The sequence below is a fragment of the Monopterus albus genome, unplaced genomic scaffold (assembly GCF_001952655.1).
Source record: "Monopterus albus unplaced genomic scaffold, M_albus_1.0 scaffold18.1, whole genome shotgun sequence".
NCBI classification, from domain to species: Eukaryota; Metazoa; Chordata; class Actinopteri; order Synbranchiformes; family Synbranchidae; genus Monopterus; species Monopterus albus.
Window position 1 is genome coordinate 8,999,181 of NW_018127898.1, and position 17,706 is coordinate 9,016,886.

The window sequence follows — 17,706 nt, forward strand, 5'->3', positions numbered from 1 at the left end:
CACACTTAAATTCCAAGCCTGTCCATTAGCAACATTTAATGACATCTCCAATTTGCACTTTATGTTCCAGGATCACTTTGAAAAAAAAAATGTTTGAAGCAGGATTACAGAGGCAAGAGCACATTCCCACTGGTGGCTGTGGTGGATTGGAGGCCTCAGAGTATGTTGAGGAAAGGTCACATTAATTAAAATCTATTACATTAAATGGTCCAACTGTCAGGGCATGAGAAGAATAGAAGCTAATGAGAAAAATAAGTCAGGTGGCTAGACACACAACATATTAAACTGGAGGACTACATAAATGTGTTGTGTCACTGCAGTAATAAATAATGACCTTTAACTAAATCAAGCATAATGGATAATCCTTCTATTTTGCATAATGTAAACCAGCCATATCAATAAACAATAAGCTTGGCTGTAATTAGGCTATCCTCAAGTCATACATGGACAAAAAATGGTTTGCCTCTATTGAAAGTTCAATGAAAGGTGATCTTGTTTTTTAGGAAGTTGTTGATGGAGAAAAGATGGACTCACCAGTGACGAGTAGCCTTCCAGTTGTACTTGCTGTTCCAAACTGGTTCTTAGCGATGCACGTGTAGCTGGCTGCATCCTGTCTGGTTACATTGGTGATCTTTAATGTTCCATTGGGAAGCAAATTAATCCTGAGGGAAGCAGAAGAGCTGTTTACTGCACTGACTACGATAGAGAGTGTACAGTTTAACTAAAGTGAACTTTGTAACCATCTGTGGTCTTTTTTTTGTGATATTTCATATCTTTGCATTTTTTTTAATTAGTTTTCATGTAGTAAGTTTACTGCATGGTGGTTTACCATACAGTAGTAGTAAAACCACCATTCTTCTGAAAATGGAAAAAATCTCTGAAAAAGCTCTTTGACCCTGGTGCTTAAAAGCTCCCTACTGACAAAGTTCCTTGAGGTAGGTTAGCAGCAGGAACGGTGACCCCACACCCCAGCTCAGTGGTAAGCTAACCTCATGGACACAGTACTGAATGAAGTAATAATTTACAAACAGCACTGCTGAATAACTCCAGGAATAAAACAAATGTGCTTTACAGGCTTTTTGTGGCTAAGGTCAGAAAGGATCCATTATCATGCTGGGAGGTCACTGATTTAATAAAAAGCCCAAGACATGCTCAAACACATAACAGAGTACAGCGCTGCATAAGTACAAGCAATGCCCTGGAAAAGAGTGCATTGAAAAGTTTAGAAAAATCAACGATGTTCAAGAGAATTCATCAAAAAATTGCAGGAAATAAACATACATGAGTGATAAAGATTAAAAACCTGTCCTCTCATTAATATAGCTGAATGAAGTTAAAGTGAATAATAGTGAACAGGATATAATTGTTGGCTTGTTGTTTTGCTAATAGCCATCTTTTGAAAACAGCATTAAACGCTGACATACTTGGTAATACCAGACCAAAGCCAGCCAGTGTGTCACCGTGCTTGGTCATAGGCTGCATCAGTAAAATGCCTGGGTGTATTGAACTGAGCAAGGGTGTGTTTTATCACTAATGAATCAAAGTCTCAGCCATGTGTCAGAATTTTCTTTCAAATGCTTTACAGTCTTGCTGTAAATAAAAAGAAAGCAACATATTTTCACACTTGCCTGAAGTGGAACAGACATTTGTGATTTTGTTTTGCCCGGTTTTTGGCCAGATTCCTGCTTCTCAGAATTCTGCCTCTGTGTCCAGTGGAATGAAGGTGATCAGAATTTGATTATGGCTCTCAAAGAATTGACAAACTACATAGAAAATAATTTAATAGTGATGTGTCTTTCCAGAAACGATGTCTAAATTACATTCCTCACTGTAAACTGTTTTCACTGGAGCTCAGAGAAATAGTCCAGAAGAAAACTGCTGACAGTGTATTCTGTAGATCATCAAAACTAACAAGGGACAGTGGGATGGAGGCGAATAGCTCAGAGACTGATAGCTCTAAATTAAACAAACACTATCTAAATGACTAGACACCACAAGGGGTAATTGTGAACATACTGTACAGTACTGTATGCTTTTCATAATTTGGGCCAAACTAACTTGAACCAATGGGATTTTTAGTGACAAATTGTTAACACGTGTTAAACACTGTTCCAATTTACAGCATGACTGCATATATGAGTAAACATCTCCCATCCAGTGAGCATATATCCAGTGCTGTGCACCTTGAAAGGGTGTGTGGACTTTACATACAGTGTGCCAAATGTCAGTCAGCTGGGGAATTTTACCAATTTTCTGCACTTGGAGCTGTAGCTCTCCATCTGAAGCCAACTAAGGCATTTCAGTGCTGTTTTGACAAGTTGCTTTGCTCATATTGTTCTCTCTCACACCTCCTTTTGAATTTGCAGCATGGGAGCAATTCAAACAGCACACAGTTAAGCATTTTTCAGTGTGCTGGGATGTCTGTGTTTGAATTGTTCTTATTCAGTCTGTCTTGTTGTGTGTGTGGGTGTGTGTGTGTGCATGCTATAGAAATATTTAATGTGCATGTGCTGACTCGCAGCAAGATACAGTCACCGCCAAAGCTTTTCTTCTCCCTCTAATCGGGATGATGAGAAGTCTGCAAATGGATTGCTCAAATGTGTCATTTCTTGCCTCAGATTTTCTTTTGGACTTCTCCATCTTTAATCAGTTCTTTAGTATTGTGTGAAGTCTGTTCAGTAGCTCAAATTCAGCTTCTGCTGTAGTCGATATAAAATCAGACAGAGAAGCACAACAAACTAAATTAAGCACCTCTTTATGTTGCTGTAAGTGTCGCTTGAAGTTCGGTCTTTTCTGCTTTGTGTTTGTGTTTGGAGTTTCTGGTCTAGTGAGACATTTCTGCTCAAAGCTTTTGTCTTTGCAGCTTCTTTCATGAATGAATGAATGAAATTCTGCTCATGATAAAGTAGAACATTTTTCCTCAGTAGGTGCAACAGCTTCAGTTTTACTTTCTCTATCTAAAATCAGATAGACTTTTTGTCTTTTTAAATATTTAATGCATGCAGCGTTGATGTGAACATGTAGCATCTTCATCCCTCAAAGCAAGCCAGTTGCACATCAGTGTGCACACAGTATATTAGCAATGTGCAATTTTCCTGGTGGGTGACTTGCTCCCATTGTCCTCATTAGCCTTTCCTTCTATGCATCTGCACAAATGCCAGATACACAATTCAAACAAGTCCATTTGCAATGAATATGAATGAAAGCTGCAAGGAATATGCATTTGGACTTTTATCCTACCTTTCAGTTCTCTGCAGGATCTCATTCCCTTTCTTCCACAGGCTAATTGCTGGGGGAGAGGCCTGAGGCTTGCATTCAAGAGTGACGTTGCTGCCTGAGCGAGCTTTTAGGAAGGTCCTCAGCGGACTTTTGGAGAAACTGGGAGGTGAAGCTGTGTGGTGTGTGGGTGGGGGGGAGAAAGGATATAAGATTAAAACATATAGGCATCCTGAAGTTTTTCAGATCGACTGTGCTGAACTGAAATCGACTGTGGACCCATCTGCCACCCCACCCTTCAACTACACAGATACACACAACATCCAGTCTTATAATGCCTCCAACCCGCAGAGGTTACAGCTATTATCTATGCTCATAATCACATTTTGTCAGCTATCATTTGGACCCCCAAGTGTCCTCACATATATCAGCACAGAACAGAATTTTTCAACAAGTCAGTCAGATAGAAGTCATCAAAGCTCTGCAAATGAATCAATACTCATCTACATGATAAAGCATACACACTGCCATAAAGCAGTGCATTGTAATATCCAAATCAATATCAAGAAAGGACTGAAAGTAAAATGAGACACCCATCAGATTCATATTTTTTTCTGACAGAGCCCATAGTGACATCAAATGAGACAGCAGACTGATTACTAAGGAGAGTGACAGCAGGCTGCTGATTTTTACCTTAGGAGATGATCAAACGCACAAGCAGATAAGCAGGATAAAAGCAGAGGGAGGGAGGCAATCTTACCTAACACCATTAGTTGGGCACTGGAATAAATAATGCCATGTTTGTTTTCAGCCGCACACTGATACATCCCGGAATCTGACAGGTTTAGCACAGCTATGGAAAGGGCCCCGTTTTCGATTTGTACTCGGCCCTGCGGAGGAAAGAGAAACAGTTCTGCATATCCCTTGCAAGGCCAGTGTATTATGTCCAAAGGCACAGCAGCAATTACTGGTGCACTATGAAGGGAGGAAGACAGCAGGAGAGGAGAAAGAGAAGAAACCCTGAAGAGCCTTGTGGCATTCTACGTATGTTCAGCTTGGAAATGGGGGAAGAGATGAGGAGGCAGTGCTGAAAACAGCTAACCTGCAGCTCAGATACACAGAAGAAATGTTGACAATAGCACCAGCAGTATATTAAAAAGTCATTTATTTTCTGTAGTTGTTTAGTTGGAAAAATGATCACACAATCTGGATGATGAGTTAGAGTGGTTTTTAACTCAGCCAGTCAGAGATCCTCAGTGAAATAGGAGTGGCTTCGTACAGTGCATATGGTCAGTAAGGCTTAGTAAAACACAATATATTAATGTTTTTTTTTATCACATAAACACAGCTAACCTTTGGAGTGACCAATACTCTACAAAATATTATATTTTTGCACTTTTTTGCTCTGGCTGCTAATTTAAAGGTGCACTCCACTGATTTTTACACAAAAGGTCTGTTTAGTTATCATGAGGACTGATAATAATCACCACTTCTGTGAGTCTCGCCAAGTTTAACAAATACCTGAGGATGTCTTTTGGGGTTTGAACAACCTTAAGAAAAAAATGAAGTGTGGAGTTTGATACACATGGGCATTCACAGAAAGATGATACTGAAGGGATTGTGGGAAATGAAGTATCATGCTTTTTGAGTTGATATTATTTTTCTTTTGGATCTGTTTATTTGCCCTGAACAGCCAATATAAAAACTGTACATGGGTTATTAAAAGTTTATGCATAATGGGAGCCAATTGCAGCAGGGGACACTTATTCATACCCAGTGTAAAAGCCAAGTCCTGTAGGTTCAATGCCATTATCTAGATAATGTATCCACAGACATATGACATACTGATAAGTTCTGATATTTCAGCTTTTATTTTACACTAGTTCTGCCAATAGCAAGTGGAAGATAAATGGGAGACTGATCCTAGCCATCAATAGCCAATTCTGATACAGAACATGCATTTACTGTATCCAGACAAATTTATAAATAGCTTATTTTTCTTTTTTGATCCAGATGTAGAGAATGTACACTATAGTTGTAAAAGATATTTCTTTATTTGGTTTTTTGATAATGATGGTGAGGGAAAGTGCTGTCTAACAAGCAATGCAAAATATCCTACATGTTAAGTCGGATTGAAATCCGGGCCTTCATTTATCAAGCATCTCAGAATCACTCATAGGAATCATCCTGAAAGTTAGATTAAAAACACTCTTACAGACCTCAGAGTAGGACTTAACAGAATCCAACTCTCATTTTCAGGGAGGAGAACTCAGTGATACCACTGTTTTATGACACTCAGAGTCACAAAGTAGACATTAAATAGATGTGTTGTAATTTTTCTGACAATTGAGGTTTGTAGTTTTAGGCAACCGAAATCCACAAATCAGCACCATTTATGCAGTGAAGGCTTTACTGTGTACAGGCAAAAACCTGATAACAAAAAGATGCTTTATACCACTTTTATTTCTGTAGTTTATAGACTACATTTATTGGAAAGGCACTCATATTGGTCACCCAGCTGCATGAAATCATCCTCATTAGCACTAGCCCATGTTTTTCTAAATCCTTATAATAAAGCTGTGTATACAGGGTGAGCATGCCTGTTTTCAAATAAAAGTTTTAGTCCACACTCGCCGAGGATCCTTCCATTTGGCCACTAAATGGAAGATCATATAATTCTCTCCCACTTGAGTGTTAATGCTATGATAAGCTAAGTGTCCTTGTCGTTGCTCGGGGCAATGATTCTAATGTGTATGCCATCCAACAAATCTAGTAAATCTAGCAATTTGCATAAACACAGCTGCCCTTTTTTTTTTTTTTTTTTTTGCTTCTACACTGTGTTCGGAAGAAATCTGTGTATCACAGTATCAGTGCAACTGTAAGATCAATCAAAGCTTGATTTATTATGGCTGAACTTGTTGGTTGTAACAAATCACCACTTTTGCAAAGCTGCACCTTTCCAGTGAATATTAAACAACAAAGTAAAGCTTTAATGAGCTTGCTTTCTGTGGAGACAGCAGGTGTACTAGTCAACTCTTTTCATATTGTATCTTTTCATGAGCTCAGTGTCATAACGTGTGAGCAAAATATCTCTCCTCCCAAAGAATCTGCACATACTCTCTGGCAGTTCCTAACCAGTTACATACATGTTGGTGGTGATAGGTGGTGACTTTTTAATTTAACAATGCTCTTAAGACGGCTCCACACTACAGGATAAGCCCAATTTGCCGCTCCTGACAATTGTGGGGGCATTCCCTGATGTGAGGCTGCTCCAAAGTGATTCTCGGGCCAAATGATCCTGTGGTGTAAGGTGTTGAACGACCTAATTGTTATGCCTTGACAGGATCAGAGGCCCCGGAATCATAAGTATCAAGCATGTTTGATATTTATGACTTGGAATCCTGTAGTGTGGGGGCAACAGCGATTGAATCCTGACCATATGCCCGTTACAGCCAATAACAACGAGCTGGCCAGGAGGTGTCACAACTGCTCGTAGCATTAGCTTGCACTAGCCTCTTCATTTCTTCACCTTTTTCCGGCTCGTGCTGCAAAATGTGTAACCCGTGTTTATTTCGGCTTCTCAGCCAAGGCTTCATCCACAAGTTGTTTTTTTCCTCTTCTTTTTTTTCTCTAGCACACTCATGCGCTGCTGCTTGAAATGTCCACCCCCATGTTTGTTTTGTTCTGAAGTCATGTTTGATCACCTAAGTTTCTGTAGGATGCCTGGTCCCTGTCTCTGAAACCATCTGTGGTCCTGCCTCTTGACCACAGATGTGTGTGTGTGTGTGTGCTCTTAAGATTAAAATGTGAAAGGGTCTGTTAAAGCTGTTGTTATGGCTGTGATCTCTCATGTTTTAAAAATCAGTTAAGATTATAAAATACTGTAGTGTGGGCCTGCAGCTAGGAGTGATTTCCTACTCTGTGATGCTTGATAAATAGGAGCCGTGCAGAGAGCCACAGCATATGATTCACACCATTTCCATACTCCTTGAACCATATCTAATATGTTCCTTTATTTAGAGTTTTCCTTTAATTCTCCTGTCTGCATTACAATGAGAAATCAAACAGATCTCCATACCTCAGCCACCAGTTGCTCGCCATTCTTCAGCCAGCTGAAGGATGGTTTAGGCTTTCCATAGGCCTTACACTCCCAAAAGAGGTTTTCCTCGATGGACAAAGCTGTGTCTGTCATTGTCTGCAGCCAGCGAGGTTTAGCTTGGAATAAATGAGAGGATTACCTTTTCAAACATGTTTTAATTATACAAGCAGTAGATTAGTAAAGAGAGGTATTCCAGAACATAAAGCTATCAACCCTGTGTTAAATCATCAAAGTTTAAACTGAACAAGTGAATTAAAATTATAATGAAAAATGGAGGTTGGTAAACAGATATGAATACTGACTTTTTACTTTTACAGCCAGGATCCATAGCTTATTCTGTAATTTCACAGCAATATTATGCCCCACAGGTTACAGACAAATATGTTTTCTGTCAAACAAGTACTGTAAAAGTCAAGCTGCTGGTCATCTGCATGCTTCCTGCACAAATACGTGTGGTTACCAGTCAAATCTCCTTGTGTTCACTATCATTCAATTTGAAATTGTTCACTAACCATGGAATGAAATACGACCCCGCACAGCATTTTTGCCTCTTCGATTCTCTGCCATACATTCATAGGTCCCTGCGTCTTCCTGCTGGAAATTAGAAATTTCAAGGACAGCGTTTGAATTCTTCATTTTGACTTTGCTGGGGAAAGGGACACCGCTGGTTCTCCTCCAGCTTATTTCTGGAACAGGGCTGCAAAAGAGGAACAAAAAGTTCCCATGATGGCAACTGTCAGTGGCTTTGATCAAAGTGTAGTTAAGCACAGAAGAACGGTACTTGAAGCAAAAGCCTTGTGAATTACTGTTCCCAGACTGTGATTTCTCAGATTTCAGATGCTCTTAGAACTTTGATATCTGCTCTCTTTTCTTGCTCTCCTTTGGACTAATGAATCTGAGAATGAGTAATGTTACGCTTGTGCATCCTTTAATCATCCTGAGTACCACTAATTCATGCATGAATGAGCCTACAGCTTATGTCACACACACACAGTGGGGCTGACTTACTTTCCCAAAGCGAAGCATTCCAGTTTCACCATTGATTCCTTCGCGGCTGGAACTGAATCGGGGAAATGAACTTCTATTTTGGGTTCATACTCACCCATTACTCCTACAAAAGGCAGACAATAGATGAAAAGTTTTTTACGTTAATGATTAACAGCATACATTGCACAAAGGTTTGCTGAAAGGCAGCACAGTAACATGCTGGGATTGCTAAGGCAAAACCATACATATGGAGCAAAAGTGACTGCTGAAGGGCTGGTAAAGTTGAAAAAAAATCAGAGGTAGCTTATAAAAGATTCAGAGAACACATCAGGGAGAAGTCTTCCTTAGTAGAGATTTATCTCCTGTGGCAGTGTGACTTCATTTATGACTTTATTTATATTCACATCACTATACTGGGTCAAAGACTTCTTCACAGACATACCAGTATGCCCTTTGCTATTACCACTTACAATCCCACTGTCTGAGAGCAAGAGCTGATCTGGGGTCATTCACATGCTTTCAGATGAAAGGTCACTAAAAACTCTGCAAAGCTGTAATAACTGTGGCCATTTTAAACACAAAACATGCAGAATATGGAAATGCATCTCCTTTAACATAATTCATATCTTTACTATCTCAGTGTTTAATTAGTAATGATGTGTGACATTTTCATGTATAAAAACGTTTACGACTGATGCAACATGGCAGTAAATCCAGCTATAACTCAACCCATGAAAGCTCTGGCATTTTATGCTACCAAGCACTGGCTTGATTTGAATAATGGATAATGGCTGGATGGAGGATCACACTTAAAGACTGCAATAACAACACTTTACCATGTTCTAAAAAGACACCCTTTTGTAATGAATGGCTTAAGTAACAAATAATGGTAACAAATGATTTACGTATCCTGCTGGAGAAGGGGAAAGAAAATCAGCCAAAGAGATTATTCACAGCCTGGTAACCCAAAAGTTTTTAAGAATGAGACTGATCTATAAAACTTTTTAAAGTGTTAAATCATTTTTATTAAACCATTATTTACAACATAAACCCTTTTTTGAAAGGTGCTTTTTAGGAGAACAGAATTCCAGTGCTGATCGCATTGTGCGACTGAGAAGAAAAACACAACGGCAACTGCAACAATTATTTGGTGATAATTAACAATATTTTAGTAAGCATTCTTAAATGAAAGGTTAAGTCAGCGGCTACTGATTTCACTGGATATAATGACATGCCAGTGGCTTTAGCTATTTAACTTTCATTTGAGCTTCCGATACTATGCTCTCAGCATGGAAGAAGAAACATCTTGTATCAACTCAGTGCCATTTTAACAGAATAAGGTCTGGGTTGTATTTTTATGCTGATTATAAAAAAATAAACTGTGGCAAATCTGTTTCCACTATTCTTGCACATAAACACTCTAGGTTGCCTCATGTCAATCTCAGACAGGTAGCTCGACAGTTTTCAAATGTAAATTACAGACAGCAGCTGAATGGAGCTGTCAGCATGTCCTAGTCCAAATTTTACCCACATCATGCCATAACTTTAAGCTTGACACCTTAATTAAAACCACCAATATTCCAAATTTTCTCTGAAAGACTTTTAACTCAGCTCTAAGCTCTAAGATGAAACACCAAACTGATGCTTGCTGGTTAATGACCACTCACAACCATGGATGGAAACATAAATAAGTTATTTCCAATACCAGGCTCACATTTATTTATACAAGGAGTGATGAATGATATAAAGGTAAACTTATATGACTGTACATTAGTGGACAATGGGATTACCCAACAGGCTCCAAGAATTTTAAGGCACTTACCATCATTTCTGAGCACCAGTGGTGTAGGAGAGCTGAGCACTTTCTCCTTCGTGACCGTGTTGTTCACCACACAAGTGTAGTTTCCTACATCTGATGGCTCCACTTTGGCGATGTACAGGCTCCCAGTCTCTTGAGAGATGAAGCGACGGCTGTCTTGTTGGACAAAGTACGGGTATTCATTGAAGATCCATGCAAATGTCAGATCTAGAACAGAACAATGACAATTAAACTTAGTGCAGCAGTAGTGCAATCATCTCCTGCTGCGGATGACTAATTCCACATACATTACAGTAGGTACATCGTCCTCTATGGCTGGGATGGCTCAAATGAAAAAAACATACCCCACTGTTAGCATGTCATTTCCCTCCCCTTTTCTCAGTTTTCTAGGGAAGAGATAGCAAGACATGGCAAATGTAATAGCTATCAGTGCCGAAGAAATGAGAGACCTAAGGAAAGGAAGTGAAAAAAATGTATTAAAGCCCAGTGGCCCATCCCTGACACATGGCCTCCATTCCCCAAGTCCAAAAGTAACTTAGTTTATGGCATGAATGAATGGATAGAAGGAGTGAGGGATGATAGACTGATTTTTGGAAGTAGGATTGTGTTGTGATGCCCCTTTACAAGCAGCAGGTCTACCTAAAGAAAGGAGAGAACTGCTATGATGAATTACTGTGTCATTTTGAGAAGCACAAACTGCACAGATTTGGAAGAGTGAGGAGATGCTCTATGTAATCTATCACTTTGAAGATGAGGGGCTTAGAGGCAAAAGGTATATATGAATGGGATCTAACGTCCAAGCTGGGCGCAAAGCTCCTTCTGAGTAGGCAAGCAGGAGACACATAGTTCAGAGTCAGCATAACCAATGTTTTCACCATGTGGCTGTAATGAGCAGTGATAGAATTTTGCTAAGCAACCGTAACTCAAGGAAAGATTAGGAATACAACACAAGAGCATTTATACTGTACAATTAAAAAGGGACTTGTGCACAAAAAGCCCTTTAAGTAGCAAATGTCTCTGTTGAAATACAAAAGTCACACAGTATAGCAGTATCAGTTTTTTGTGACAATATTGAATTAAATTTATCATATCTGAGAGCTGTAGCAGTGAATGTGGTAATGGAAGAAGAAGCTTTTGCATTCAGAGTCAATGAAGCGCAAAGAAAACCAGAAGGAATGCCTTATAGGTGTTATATAAAGCTCAGTGAAGTTCAAGGTTACTGCACGTAGCACATCGATATTTTATAAAAAGAAAAACAGGGAGACAAAGAATGAGAGCCAGAGAGGGAGCAACAGGGCAAGAAAGAAAGAAAGGGACAGCAGGTTCACACTGCTTTACCTTCATTCACTTCAAAAAATGTGAGAAAACACAATAAGGCTATGGTTGCAGCAGCCAACTGCATATAAGCCTATGTCAGAGAGGAAAGCTGTCAAACCATATTTCACAGTCAGTACTCTGACCGATTATCCCATAGACCAGCTGTACAATACACTGCTCCCTTGTGAAAAAAATTGGTTGTTCCAATGTGCAAGCTACTGCATCAAGAGGTAGAGACAAGCTAGGCAGTAACCATTGTCCCTGTTCTCAGTTTTCTGTGTAGGGGTGGCACTAAGCAGTATAACTCATATCTCTAGCCTCTCAGTTGCAGAATATATTTGTGCCTTCTCAGAAGAGCAGTTGGTTCTCTACCTAATTTTTTTTTCAGTCACTAGAGAGTCTAGTGGGACTCAAAACTGCACCACTAAACAATCCTTACCACTCTTTGCCCCTGTTTTCAAAAACTACAACATGAATGGATGCCTGGTTGCAACAACCTGTACAATAGGTAACCTCTGGTCCAACGCTAGTGTTAGCTAAATTGCAGCCCAGTAGAGCACTCTGGTTACTGCAAATGTGACACACAGCACTACTGTTACACAAAGTTTGAGTTTCTGCCAAATGAAAATCATATTTATTCAATACAAAGAAAAATCAAGACTATCTTAGGTCACTAAGGTTACCAAAACAAACCTGTTAGTTAACACATATCCAGAAGGAAGAATACCACGTCTGAATAAAATTTGAGTCTTCTGACTGCTTTTAACACTCTCCATCTCAAAAAGCAAAACTGATGTTAACCCTGGGTTTTGCTCTTTCTTTGTCCCACTCTCTCTCCGTGCAAAAGAATATGTCCACTTCAGTTTAGCAGCCACTGTTTCTGATGTCATCTGTGACAAAAGGTCCTTGGTGGCTGGTTGTTTGAAATGACTACCTGTGGCTCTTATAATCTTCACAGATGGAGCTAGTTTACAGAACAATACTTTAACCACACAGCTGGAAGCTGGAATAACAACAGAGAGCAGATAATGTCACATTTCAACACAGTCAGTCTGGCTGTTTCATCATGTTTCTAGTTCTTGTGATAAGCTAATTCTAACCGGCTGCTATAATAGCTGTAGTTTATTTAACAAACACATGACAGTGATATTAGTTTTCTCATCTACTTCTCAGCAAGAAAGCAAATAAATGTATTTCTTAAGACACCAAACCATTCCCTTCAGATTTTTTTGAGAAACACATAGCTTTGATTGGAGAAAATGTCAAAAAATTACATCCAGGATTAAGGATTAGTATTTTTCCATATACACAACACAACATTAGATGATGATTATTATTAGCATGTGTACACATAAATGTGTGTAAAACTGATAAAGTTTGGAGTAAGGGAGAAAGTCTTTATCAAAGGTTGCCAGGTGAAATGAGTGAAGGTAATTCCTATGAGTTCTGTTTAAATAAAAATGAAAGGCACAGTGTTGGCATTTGTTGACTTACCTCCAGAATGTGCAGGTGGTCCACATAACAGAACCACACCCTGGCCCTCACGGACATTAACAGCACTCCTCACCGTTTGTATTTTGAAGTTATCAAGATCTAATGAGTCAAAGAAGATCAAAATAGAATTAGACTAGTTATTAGAAAAGTTATTTTTTAATATAGAACAGCTAAAAGCTGTTTTTATAACGTCAATTTTCTCGAGTTTATTTCTTTTTTTGAAAAGCATACTTCTGAAAATAGGTGACGAACTTTCCCAAACTCTGTTCACTGATTCACTGAGAGATGTTTGTGATGTTACATTTTGAGCACATTTTGAGTTTAATAAGGCATCACTGATTACACAGGGAAACCTCCTGACAGCCCCCAATGCTTTCAAAGGCATCTGGGGTGCTGATGAAATATCTGGACCTGACTTGGTGGCGTTTACCCTGAAACACTACACTTTAGCACAAGGAAGAGATTAGGCTGAAATGTGATAAAATGAAACAGGGAGGGGGTGAGGGGAGGAGGAAAGGCTCTGCACAGGCTGAACAAACATGGGGGAGTGTGCATGACAAATGACAGTTTGCAGTGCCAGCAGCAATAAGTAACATCATTATTAAATGTAGTGTAATCTTACACTTAAAAGCATTAGCTTCCTCATCAATACTCTCAGCACAATCTTTCCCCTACAAATGAATGAGCAGTTGCTGGCAGACAAAACCTAAACCTGGGATGATAAACCACCTCTGGCTTCATGACTGATGGAGGGAAGCTGCCGCAGTCCGCTCTGTACTCTGCCTGCACCTTCTGGCTAACAGCCTAGGGTAAGCCTTCTAAACACAAACAAAAGAAAGTCAGTGTGACCGATAAGGGAAATTAGGAGAAGGAAGATTATGGAGAGAAGTGGGACAGAGTGTTGGTAAGATTAATGAGCAACTCTGATGACTGCAGTGGAATCAACCAGAGCCAAGTCACAGCAGAACATTGAGGAGGCCAAAGGAGGAGATGACTGACTTGAAGCACAGACAGGTGAGATGTCCTGATCTTACCAGGCTGCTTTAGTAAATACAGAGTCCATCTCCTAAAGGCATTTATGATTATGAGGCGCAAGTTACACATACCCATGTGCATAGCAGGAGCTGATAATTATAACGCCAACACTTCCACAGACAGCGGGGGGCAATCAGAGAGCTACTAATAATTACTTAGTGGATGAGGAAAGGATGAGCCCTTGACTGAGATCGCACAAAATGGCACATGAAAAGTAGACATGTACATAGCTGGGCTGAGTGCTGGAGGAGATACACTTCTCTCTACTCTGGCCTCTGAGCAGAAGAATAATAGGTTTCGCTGGAGGGAACTGACCACACATTCTAACTCTGAGAGCTCGAGGCCAAACTTCCTGTAGCAGCAGTGATTCCTTTGTAAGCAGAATCAGTCTCTGCCATGTAAGAGTGGCTGGACTAGAGATTACAGAGAGCAACCATTACAGCTTGAAGATGATTGGTCTGGGCAATGGCGCCACTGTAGAGACATTCCCTGTTATATATTGTGTCCAGCAGAGTTCTTGAGTAAAGATATTTGTACCTGCCCCATTAACCTTACAATACAATGAATGTTTACTATTTTAAACAAAATTCTGGTTTATTACTATTTGTTTTTGTACCTTTGGCCAGTTTCTTATTTACTTATGATTACACTGTACTCATCTAAACAGTTCTTGAGAACTGGGAACAGGCCAACATGATTATAACAAAGTCTAACAGGGTCAAACGTAGTCAGATGTTCAATTAGTTTTAATTGATTTTTTGCCTAACCGGGGTAGGAGGCACAAGCAGTAAACATATTATCTGCATGAAAATGTATTATTTTTGGACAAAGCTAGGCTAGTGGTTTTCCTCTGTTTCTAGTCTTTGTGCTAAGCTATGCTCACTTTCCTTTTAGATCTGTTTGGGTCTTAAGCCATGGGTGGAGCCAAAGGGGTGGCCAGGGGTTTGGCCATCCCCAGAAACTGAGTAGCCACGCCTGGTGCCACCCATGTCAAACAACATGAACAGCATTCATATGGGAGCTCCGTGTATGAGTTAGATGATGTTTACCTGTTATTTGGCCCCAAAGAGGAGAGTGTCAGGCCATGCTGTCATCCCAAGATTATTAACAATTCTAATGAGTCTGTAACTATATTATCACAAACATTAATACAAGTTTTGTGTGGATGTAGGAGTGAAGGCAAGTCTACTGTAAATATGTGGCTTGACACGGCATCTGTATTGTATTTGCTCAGGTTAAGCAGTGGCTTGTAATGGCAGTCACCTCTGAGAGCAGGGTCTACTCAGTTGTCCAGCCACTGACACTGTTCTCCCAAGATTATTAACAATTCTAATGAGTCTGTAACTATATTATCACAAACATTAATACAAGTTTTGTGTGGATGTAGGAGTGAAGGCAAGTCTACTGGGTCATCAGGTGGGCACCCTCTCAGTAACTGGTGTTTCGCTGAGTTGGGCCCACGACACTGAGAAGGTTCAACAGTGTGTTCCAGTGTCCCAGAACCACCCCCATCTTTGCCTGCACCCACACACCCAACACAACCCTTCATCTACTCAGGTTAATTCAGGCTAACTGTTACCAAAAAGTCACTGTCACTAGCAAACATTTCAACTGCTGATCTAGCCACTAAACATTTCAAATACCTCACCAGATAACTAACCAGACTAGTGTGTCCTTTTATATTATATCAGAAATCACCCTTTGTTAGTATTACACACCAACAAACCAGTCAAACCTCTACTATGCCTTCATGTTAGCTTGTTCATGCTAACGCCAGGAAGTAGGCCTTGAGCTTCCTGCATGTATAAACCACCTTTACTAAACCTGTCCTCTTATGCTAGCTTACTTACATATGTTGCCATTTATAAATCACTTACCCACAACCCAAAATCGGAAAAAGGTTGGGATGGTATGTATAATTAAAATTAGTGCTGTTGAGCTTAATATTCCCTTAGATCTCAGCAGTAATGACTTCATGAGCTTCTTCACAAAAAAAATCACAAGTATTAGAGAAAAAAATTATCAAATCCTTCCCACAACATTCACAGATGTGCCATCAAGTCCAGTGGCTTTAAAAACATCTATAAGACCTCATTTATATTTAGACTACTTCTCTCCCATAGATCTCTCTGAGTTTACCTCAACAATTGCTTCATCTAAATCATCAACATGTCTCTTAGACCTCATCCCGACCAGGCTGTTCAAAGATGTTTACCCCTTATCAGCACGTCCATATTAGATCTGGTTAACCTCTCTCTACTAACAGGCTATGTTCTGTAGGCTTTTAAGGCTGCTGTAATTAAACCTCTACTGAAAGAGCCTTCTCTTGACCCAGGTGTTCTAGCTAATTATAGAACCACATCCAATCTCCCCTTTATTTCTAAAATCCTTGACAAGCAATTATATGACTGCTTGTACATGAATAATTTGTTTGAGTATTTTCAGTCTGGTTTTAGAGTCCACCATAGTACAGAAACTGCACTGGTGAAAGTCACCACTGATCTCCTCCTAGGCTCAGACAAAGGACTTGTCTCTATACGTGTCCTCATAGATTACAGTGCTGTTTTTGACATCACTGTCATCATCTTATTACAGAGACTTGAACATGTTATTGGGATTAAAGGAACTGCACTCAGTTGGTTCAAATCTTATTTATCATAATGATTCCAATTAGTTCATGTTAATAATGATTGTCCACACAGACTAAAGTTAGTCATGGTGTTCCACAGGACTCTGTGTTAGGTCCAATTCTCTTCACTTTCTACATGCGCCTTATAGGCAATATTATTAGGAACCACAGCATAAATTTCCATTGCTATGCAGATGATACTTAGTTATATTTATCTATGTAGCCAGGTGCATCTGATTAGTTGGTCAAATTTTAAGCATGTCTTAAAGACATAAAGGCCTGGAAGACCTGTAATTTCTTACTTCTAAACTCTGAAAACAGTACTTGGGCCTGAAATCTGCTGTCTAACCATATAATTACTCTAGATGACATAGCGCTGGCCTCCAGGACTACAGTTACGAATCTTGGAGTCATTTTTGATCAGGATATGTCCTTTAAATCACACATAAACCAAGTCTCTAGATCTACTTTCTTTCACCTGCACAATATCACCAAAATCAGGAGCATCCTTTTAAGTGTTATGAAAAGAAATGGCAACATCATGCTGTGGTAAATGTTTTACTGTCCACAGGCATCAGAATTGAAGTGAGTGTTTATTTTGAACAAACAATAAAATGTATCACATCAAATAATGTGCTGCTATATTTTTTTCAAAATAAAAGAGGACACAGATGATTTACACATCACTATTTTCAGTTTGAATTGTGATTTTACATACAGTCCCAACTTTTTCTGATTTGGAGTTGTATTTGTACCTAATTCACCAACCTTTCTTCTGCTCCAGAGCTACTCACGGGACTTTGGTGCCCTATCAGCTAGATTACTAATTATCTGTCTTAGGTTCCGCCCTTTTATACCCAAGTCAGCTGACTTGGCTACAAATTCCCTACAACCAACCTCCACAAGGCAGACTTTAACTTTCCAGCTACACTCTTTTGCCTCCATGGTTAATTCTGTGTATTTCAGTTTCTTCCTCTCATCTGTATCTACAGCATCCTTCCAGGGAACTGTAAACTAGACAAAATACACCATTCTTCCAACCACAACATAAGGTCTGCTCTGAGGTTAGTGCTGACTATCTCCTCAGGAACTATGAGCTGATTCCCTAAA

General features: G+C 39.6%; 1 protein-coding gene across 1 annotated transcript in view; it reads right to left on the bottom strand.

The window, feature by feature from the left end:
- Window positions 1-17,706, bottom strand: part of cntn3b (contactin 3b) — a 77,039-nt gene that overhangs the window by 15,007 nt on the left and 44,326 nt on the right. Inside the window, exons 5-12 of the mRNA XM_020592993.1 lie at window positions 12,933-13,031; window positions 10,125-10,328; window positions 8,324-8,426; window positions 7,828-8,012; window positions 7,295-7,431; window positions 3,977-4,106; window positions 3,241-3,391; window positions 535-662 (exon numbers count right to left, since the gene is read on the bottom strand). Of these exons, the coding sequence (XP_020448649.1) occupies window positions 535-662; window positions 3,241-3,391; window positions 3,977-4,106; window positions 7,295-7,431; window positions 7,828-8,012; window positions 8,324-8,426; window positions 10,125-10,328; window positions 12,933-13,031 (1,137 nt within the window). The remainder of the gene's footprint in view (window positions 1-534; window positions 663-3,240; window positions 3,392-3,976; window positions 4,107-7,294; window positions 7,432-7,827; window positions 8,013-8,323; window positions 8,427-10,124; window positions 10,329-12,932; window positions 13,032-17,706) is intronic.